General features: G+C 39.3%; 1 protein-coding gene across 1 annotated transcript; it reads left to right on the top strand.

Moving 5' to 3' along the window:
- The first annotated feature begins 6,083 nt into the window (after window positions 1-6,083).
- LOC110943841 lies at window positions 6,084-9,552 on the top strand. Its single transcript, XM_022185572.1, has 2 exons — window positions 6,084-6,311; window positions 9,412-9,552. Exons 1-2 carry the CDS (start codon window positions 6,084-6,086, stop codon window positions 9,550-9,552), a joined length of 369 nt encoding a protein of 122 aa, XP_022041264.1.
- The last annotated feature ends 240 nt before the right edge of the window (window positions 9,553-9,792 follow it).

The following is a 9,792-nucleotide window of genomic DNA, read 5'->3' as shown; positions in this document are numbered from 1 at the left end:
CACTCGGTAAACATATCTGGTTCTTTTACAATTTTAGCAATGAAAGCTTTAAACTCTCCTTTCTCATCTGTAAACATATCCCAGCTAAAGCCTTCAGGTAATCTTTCATCATCTTGATTGATTAGACAAGCTTTGCTGTTGGATGAGATGTATTTTTCCCAGCTAAAATTTTCTTGATTTCCTAAACATGCTCTCTTTGAATCCTCTATCACTTTTCTACCTTGAGCTACCTGTGGTTCTTGTTGCTGTTGACCGACTTGTTGATATATAGCTTTCCGGTAGTAATCATCTTTTCCGAACGGATTCTTTGCTTCACTTGCTTCTCTATTCTTGCATTCCCTCTTGAAATGACCTTTTTCCCTGCATCGAAAACAAGTAACTTTAGATTTATCAAAACCTAAAGTAGAAACATGTGCATCAAGAAAATCATTTCTTCTAGTAATCAATTTGAATTTTTCAGCTCTTCTCAAAACACTAGCTAGACACCATTTGATGTCCATTAGCTCCATTTCTTCAGCATCTATCTGATCGTAATCCTCTTTTGTTAGCATAGGATTTCCGATCCTCCCTGCAACCAAGCCTTCATAGGATAGTAGCACGGAACCAAGTAATGCCATGTGATCTTTCGCAACTTCTTCAGAGAAACTTTTACCATCAGGAAGATTCTAAGCAATGTTACATTGTATCACACAACCACCACCTTTTGTACTTTGAGAGTAAAAACTTGATGTTGAACTCTTTGGATTGACACTTGGGTATGAAGAAAAACCACTGCTGCTATTAGGACTTTGTTCAACATTTTCAGATGAATTTCCAGCACTAAATGCAGTTTGAATCTTAGGGCTTCTTTCAACCTCTTGAACACTGCCTTTGTAATACATTTTCACATCTTGTTGACCACTCGGATTATTCATCCTTGCAATCTTCTGTTGTTCAAGATCTTGACCCTCAATCTTCTCAATGAACTGAGAAATTGTCAAATCATCATATTCTCCGGTGTTTTTCAAAATCATCAAATATGTACCCCACTCTTTCTGAGGTAACGCATCAGCAAGTTTGTCTACCCATTCCTCTCGATCTTTGGTTATGCTTAACAACGACATAGAACGCACTAAATGGCAATATCGTTCAATCAGCTTCTTTGTATCTTCCCCTGGCAAACTGGTGAAAAGATCAAATTCTTTCTTAAGAAGTGCCTTTTTACTCTTAATCATCTTCTCACTTCCCTCAAATTTGACTTTAAGAGCATCCTAAATTGATTTTGAAGTTTTGTCATGTTGAAGCAATACAAAGATGTCTTCTTTAATAGCTTGCTGAAGTAAACTGATCATCATTTTTTCAGCTCTATACATTTCTCGTTCTTTGTCATTGAACTCAGAGATTTGTTTTTTAGTTTGCAGTTCAGTACGTGGTAGAACATATCTCTTCAAAATACACTCCCACGATCTTAGATGGTTAGTTTGAACCCAGTTTTCAAATCTATCTTTCCATCTGTAATACTCCTCAATGCTCATTAGTTTCGGGGGTTTTTGTGTAGTTCCAGTTTCATTTTCCAAATTCATGTTTTGGGCAATAGAAGCCGGAGTAATTGAAGATGTGGTGAACGCGTTGTAAAACTCTTCACTCATGATTCCAACAAGTTCAAGCGAAATATCCTTTCGAGCGAAATCAAACTCACAAGCGAAATAACCTGAGAAAACAACTTCAAGCGGGATTAGAAGTTCAAGCGAAATAAGATGATAAAGCGAAATAACCTGATTTCGCTTGAATTTCAAGCGAAATAAGGCTTTTCGAGCGGAATCAGATAATTCGAGCGAAATCACTGATTTCGCTTGAAACCTTTTAAGCGGAATAGTGAATTTGGAGCGGAATCACCAATTTTTAAACAGAATAACAGATTTCGCTTGAAATTTTCATGCGGAATAAGGCAATCTCGAGCGGAATCATAGGTGCTCGTTCAAGTGAAATCACAACTAAGGTCCATTTTTACCATTTTTAAGCTGAATTTTAATCTGTAACTTTCAAGGGTTTGTTAAAATGTAATTTTACACACGTTGTGAAAAATTCAGACCATTTCATCCGTTAAATCTTGTTCAATTAATAAAAGAAGGTGTAGAAGTAAGAAAACACAATGAAATCTAGCTGTAATCTGCAGAACTCGTCCTCCTGAGCTCTGATACCACTTGTAAGATCGTGTACGTGACCCAAACGAGTCGTTCAGAGGAGTTTTGATCAGTTTCAGAGGCGGAAACTAAGAAACTGACTTAGATACAGCTTGAACTTCACTTTAAACAAGTTTTAGATTGATATAACACTGATTACACCCAAGAATCAAACCGGCAGCACCTCGGTATGATTTTTCAGAACCGTTACAAATGATTTCGCTCGAAGACTATTTATAGGGACTTGATTCCGCTTGAACATGCTCAAGCGGAATAACAACTCAAGCGAAATCACCTCACTGGATCACTCAAGCGGAATAACAACAAACTGATTTCACTTGAAAGTGCACATACCACTTTCAAGCGGAATTACATCAAATATACCTAAAACCTCCTATTTTCTCGATCTACGTGCCCTGATCTAAACAATCTAGAGAAAGACTCAATACAAGACGAAGTCGATAGATGTATGTACTAACAGCAAGCTTAACCCTCGTTATGTAGTACCATTTAAAATTCTGGAACGAATTGGTAAAGTGGCCCACAAGCTGGAGTTACCTGCTGAGTTGGGTAAAGTTCATGATGTGTTCCATGTATCTCAGTTGAAGAAGTGTTTGTTTGAAACACTGGTCGTACCGTTTCAAGAGCTGAAAATTCATGACAAGTTTCAGTTTATCGAGGAACCAATAGAAATTATGGACCGGGAGGTCAAGGTCCGTAAGCACAGCCGTATTCCAATCGTGAGAGTTCGTTGGAACTCAAGACGTGGACCGGAGTTCACGTGGGATCAGGACGAAATTCCCAATCAAGTTGGGGATGATGTGGCACCCGTGGAAAATACACAGTCATCTTGATCTAACACCGCACAGTTTTGTGGATTGCTTATCAAATTTTGGGACGAAATTTCTTTCAAGTTGGGGATGATGTGACAACCCGAGTTTCCAAGACTTTTCCTTGACACGTTACTTGTTACAAACCCCGTCTTTGTAATTTAATTGAGTATGTGTACTATTTGAATATGTGTGGTTAAGTGTATAACTTTCAGTTTATGTAATACTTGGTTATCATGTATGGTGTGAAATAATAGTTAGCATAGTTAATTAAGAAGTGGTATGAGGAGTTTCGTCATCATCAACTTCCTTTGGAAGTTTTGCCACCTTCAACCCGACGAAAGGTGAGGCCTTTCGTCGAGGGTGATGTTTCGTCAAGAGAATGGGCCTCGGCCCAGGTCACAGCCCAACAACTTAGATCATTTATATAACTTCCTTTTAAGCAGTTACGAAAACTAAAAACCCTAAAGTTCTCCTCGTTGAAACCTTGTGCGACGACAATCGTAGAGAACTTCAAGACATTCTTTTTATCTTGATTCATCTAAACTCCTTGATACCCTGGTTAGTGCCTTCTTGACTGATAGTGTATGTCTGTGATATTGTTTTGTTGAATGTATTGTATGATATTGATATCATTCTAGAATCAATTGCATGATAATTGAGTTATGAGATTTGTCGCTCAGGATTATATGCATGATTAACAGTGATTGATGAGTTACGGATTAATCATAATTGGACTGTTATGATAGCTCTGTATGTTGAAGGTTAAGCATGGAACGGTAGCGAGGATGGGCCGTAGTTAGGGTTTCATACGTCATTGTTTAACTCGACAGATTGAATCTAATACGTTGTTCTATCAAAATTATTGCCTGGTTTTATGATCATGCTGTTGTATGAACATTATGTGTCAATATGTATAGTCATGAATGAATCAGAACCGTAGGGGATTGGAATTGTGGTTAATCTTGATGAAACAGAAGGGCAAAAAGAAGAAGGACTCCTCCCCACGAAACTAACATCCTAGACGAAACTCTTGAAGTTTCGTCACACATACATTCTAGTCGAAACCATTGAAGTTTCATCACATACACACATTCGACAAAACCTTGATGTTTCGTCAATGGAGGGTCACGACGAAACCCTGATGTTTCGTCAATAGGGGATTACGACGAAACCTTGATGTTTCGTCAAGATGGTACACAAACACAGTAGATCTATTGACTTGGTTGATGAAAGAAATGTTAAGTAAATCATGATACATAATGATAATAACGATTAAGAATGACCAAGGAGTTATGAGTTAGTCTCTTCTGGCGTATGGCACGTTTAACTGTTAAGCACTGTTATAGAACATGTATATGAAATGTGGGATTATATGAACTGTATAACTGCTGCGATAACTTGTATGCACAATATGGCTATACGTGAACTCAAACTGATTACGAGTGCTTGAATACCATAGGGTGTGACTATTTAAGTGTGAACAAGTAACAAATCAAACCGAGCAAACCAAGGTGAGTTCACTGCTCTTTTTCCCAAGCATGCATCCCGGGGAGGGATATCTGGTAATTGTTCCGGGGAGGAACATCGGGTTGATGGGATGTTTGTTATTACTCAGTTTCTATCATATAAGACCCCTTACATCTACCGATAGTTGTCGGGGAGTCAACGAGGTTATTAGTTGATAGCGTTATTAGGTTTGGCACCCTCACACCGTACCAGGAAGGACGGGCGTGAACTAATTACCTTGACCACTTGACCAATGCTTCGATAGAGGCATTGGGGTTGGGCAAATACATCTTGTAGCCATTTGCGGTAATCGAGTTAATAACAACCTCAAAACAAATCGTTGAACTGTTTTATACATATATCTGGTAACTAAACGCGTTAACAAAACTTTGAACTCACCAGCGTCGTCTGACACACTTGTCTGCATGCTTGCAGGTCGTTAGAATCTGGATTATGGACTTGCTATCTGGGAGTGCTGGAGTGGTCATGGACCGAGAATCTTGGATGCTTGCTTTACTGATTATGAACTCATGTTTTGAAACAATTAACTTACAGTTTACATTATGCTTCCGCTGAATATTTACTTTGGTTTAAACTAATGATTTGAATTTATATTTTAAAATGAATGGATTGTTTTATCTAAATATTATGCGTAGTTCAATGTGATTGGTGGCTTGGATCCTGGTATGTCACACGTCCCGCGGTGATTCCGCATGTGGTATTTTAGGGGGGTGACAGCCTCTCCACGCCCACACAAAACAACTTCTCTCCTTCTTTTGCTTGTTTTATAAACAACCAAATTACAACAAACTTCACCGTTTGGGTTGTCTATTCTACCCTTGGCTTGGACCATATTCTATCCTACAAACTTCATCCATAATCTACTCCTTTTATTTGCTACTCCCCAACCCAACATGCATATCATACTCTTGACCCACTCACATCAAAATATATTACATGTTGTAGTTATCGAAGTGATTTTCTATTTGAAAGACTTAGAGGTTCTAATTCTACCTCTCAAATAAACTACAATGATTGGGTTCCATTTTCTATATCCATTTCATCCGACACATCTTCTATTGACTCTCCATTTCCGGCCTTGTCGACACCAAACACACCAGTCACTCCACCGAATCTCGCATCCCCTACCTACTTCTTATCATTCCATGCATTGCACATGCCTACATGAATCTTCCTCGTCACCACATTCCCATACTTCTGAATTTAATTCTCTACCTTCCTCTTCTACCACCTAAATCTTCCATCCCAAAAACCAAACACTAGACTTCATCCTAAACCGAAACTACATTATCATAACTATGATTATCTCTTCTACTCTAACCACCCTTCGGTTCCAACAGAACCACTTACTATTGCCCATGCCTTCAAACACACCTCATGGCGTTGTGTTATCCAAGATGAGTCTGATGTTCTTGAACGAAATAAAATATGGTCGCTTCCCCCCCCCCCAAACTCTTGCTCCTAATCTTGTAGGTTTCAAAGGGGTCATTTATACAAAGTAAAAACCTGATGGATATGTAAACTACTTAAAAGCATGTTTAGTTGCAAAGGGTTCACTTATATGGATATGTATGGTAGGGCTGAATCTAGTGTGCGGGCACCTATACGGGATACTAATTTCTTTCTAGTCAAGGTAGGACTCCATCAAAGGTCTGCATTGAGCGTGTTTCTTTTTGCGGTTGTTTTGGATGAGTTGTTCAAATCGATTCGGGAGACAGTCACATGGTGTATGCTCTTTGCTGATGATATTGTGTTAGTAGCAGAGGATAAGCAGAGCCTGAATGTTAAGGTAGAGTAGTCGCGAGCATCTTAAGAGGGAGATGCTTTAAGAATTAGCCGTGCTAAGAATTAGTTCCTATACTGTAATTTCAGTAATGTAGGTGATGGTGACGACACTCGGATCACTATTGAGGATCACATGGTTCCACATGCAACTAGTTTCAAGTATTTAGAATCATTTGTACAAAATAATGAGGAGATAGGTAGAGACGTAGCCCACCACATACAAACTAGCTGGTGTAGCAAGAGAGTAGCCACTAGGGTATTGTGCGACAGGAGATTTCCCACAAAGTTAAAGGGAAATTCTATAGGGTTGCATTTAAACATGCTATGTTACATGGAACAAAATGTTGGGCCATCAAGAAGACAAAAGCACGTAAGATTGAGGTGATAACAATGAGGATCAGAGCCGTCCCCGATAACTCTTAAAAATCTTTAGGCCTCGGGCGATAAAAAAATTTTGGGCCCAAATTTTTGGTCAAGGGAAATGAATTAGAAAAATAAAACTTGGTAGTGGAGCCAAGACTAGAACTTGAGACCTTTACATTATCTTAAGGTTGTTTTTCCACTTCACTACCAACACTTTTTTTGCATAATAACTAGATGCATATATTAAATATATAAATTAGTATATATATAAAGGCTTGTAAAAAGCTTTCGGGCCCTAGGAAAATTTGGGCATCGGCGACGACACGGGTTGGCCGGCCCTTGATGAGGATGCCGATGTGGATGTGTAGGCACACAAGGTTAGACCGAATAAGAAATGAGGTATTTAGGGAAATGTTAGGAATGGCTAGTATTTTGGATGAAATAAAGGAGGAGAGATTGAAATGGTGTGGGCATGTGAGGAGAAGGCAACTGACAACAATAATTAGAGTAGTGGAAACCGTCACCGTGGAGAGAATGGGGAGTAGAGGTAGTCCCAACTTGATTTGGAATCAACAGATTAGGCAGGATATTGTAGAGTTGCACCTCTCTAAGGACATAGTCCAGGTTAGAGGGTCATGAAAGCGTAGGATTAAGGTTAAGGACTTTTAGTAGATGGTACTTATGTATGTTAGCTTTGGTTTAAGGACTTAAATGATCTAACACTTTAGGTAGGCATTGAATGTGGCTGTCTACGTGTTTTGTCTTGCTAGACTTTCCATGTCTATGCGTTATTATATCATGTTATATGTGCTCCTATTCGTACTATGTTACTCTTCTGCCACTCCGTTTATTATTGGTATCTTTTTTGTTTCTATGTATTTAGTTTTGTTTATCTGTTGTATGCTTTGAAGCCGGGGGTTTATGTGTGTTAGCTTTGGTTTAAGGATTTAAATGATCTAACACTTTAGGTAGGCATTGAATGTGGCTGTCTACGTGTTTTGTCTTGCTAGACTTTCCATGTCTATACGTTAGTATATCATGTTGTATGTGCTCCTATTCGTACTATGTTACTCTTCTGCCACTCCGTTTATTATTGGTATTTTTTTTGTTTCTATGTATTTAGTTTTGTTTGTCTGTTGTATGCTTTGAAGCCGGGGGTTTTCATGGAAGCAGCTTCTTTATCTTAAGAATGAAGATAAAGTTTGTCTGCATCTCACTTTCCCAAACTTTATCAGTAACTTTGCTATTTGTATAATTTACTAAGTATGATTTTGTTGTTGATTACCAATGCAAAAGACCAATTAAATGTAATAAATTTCTATGCGCATAAGGCTATAGGGTGTGGTCATGACACTTATGACCACCATGACCCTCCATGTTAGTGCCATGTAACCCACCTCTAATCCACCATCCAAAACCACTATCCTAAGGGTGTGGTCATGACTCAAACCACTAGCCCCTTATTTATTTTAATTTATCTTTGTCTAAAGAGAAAAAAGGAAATGATTTGTTGAAAAATGGAAAGGAGGGTTATGGTTGCCATGGTTTTATCCATGCAAACCATGGTGGATCAATCAAGGGGGTGGTGTAGCCTTCTATTCATGTTCCTAGGTGGCAAATCATGTACCAACCATGACCCCTACACCCTATAGCCTAAGAGAAGATGTATTGAAATGAGTTTGGTTGCTTAATAAAAAGTCAAGTTCTGATCCATTTAAAAAGTATTTTAAAATAAAAGGAAATAGCGTTTAGATTCTTAGTAACTAATTTTAGATTGAGTTAACTGCCATTTTCGTCCCTGTGGTTTGGTCACTTTGGCCATTTCAGTCCATTTTTCAAAAATGCGCCATTTTCGTCCCCCACGTTCTGGAAAGGTGCCATTTCAGTCCAAAAATCATAACCCAGTTAAGTCAGTTTGTAAATAAGGACTGATTGTGTAAATTTGTAACATAAAGGACTGATTGTGTAAATTTGAAAAATGGACTGAAATGGCAGTTAACACCACCACCACTAGCCCTGCCACCACCACCACTCCGCTGCCACCACCACCACTCCGCTGCCACCACCGCCACCACCGCCACCACAGCCACCACCGCCACCACAGCCACTGCCACCACCACCACCGCCGCCGCCGGAATCACCACCATCAACGTCATGGCAAGACCCATATTTTCAAACGTTTGTATGTAATATAAAGTCAGAATTTATTGTATTTAATCCGAAAAGTAAACGAGCAAAACAAAGGAACGAGAACGGTATACCGAAACGAAAAGCTTGCGGGTTACGGGGACGTCTTCGTCTTCTCCGGTCGTCTTCTCCGATTAACTCCGAACTCCGGCGAGTTGCAGAAATGAGCAGGGGTGGAACTAGATGTTTGTGGGGATCTGCGGAACTTCTATAATCCATTCGATTCGACACATAACGACAGATTGTAGTGGGATCGATCCACTTTTAATTTTTATAGTGGATTATAGATAAACTGTGCCTCTTATAGCCTCATGGCAATTTAGTATGAGCAACACTAAGCATGCTGTAATTGCTATTATATAACAATATAGTGACACAGCAAAACTGAATCCCCAGTTTTTTAGGAATGGGAGAATTACCGATATGTCTCTGGTATATGTCATCATGAGCTTCTATTCTGCTTGGTCATACTATACAATTTCTTTATATTTCTTTAGTGAGACAATTCTTCATGCTCATTACAATACATCATCATTTATTGTTTTCTTATGCAGGCTGAGAAATGGGTTAGTAACATGACTAGAACCGATGATAAAGAACCAACTAGAACCGAAGACGTCCCCGTAACCCGCAAGCTTTTCGTTTCGGTATACCGTTCTCGTTCCTTTGTTTTGCTCGTTTACTTTTCGGATTAAATACAATAAATTCTGACTTTATATTACATACAAACGTCAGAAAATATGGGTCTTGCCATGACGTTGATGGTGGTGGTTCCGGCGACGGCGGTGGTGGTGGTGGTGGCAGTGGCTGTGGTGGCGGTGGTGGCTGTGGTGGCGGTGGTGGCGGTGGTGGTGGCAGCGGAGTGGTGGTGGTGGCAGGGCTAGTGGTGGTGGTGTTAACTGTCATTTCAGTCCATTTTTCAAATTTACACAATC

The sequence above is a fragment of the Helianthus annuus genome, chromosome 5, assembly GCF_002127325.2.
Source record: "Helianthus annuus cultivar XRQ/B chromosome 5, HanXRQr2.0-SUNRISE, whole genome shotgun sequence".
In the NCBI taxonomy this organism is placed as follows: Eukaryota; Viridiplantae; Streptophyta; class Magnoliopsida; order Asterales; family Asteraceae; genus Helianthus; species Helianthus annuus.
The sequence above is the reverse complement of the archived record's forward strand: the minus strand, read 5'-3'. Positions and strand labels throughout refer to the sequence as shown.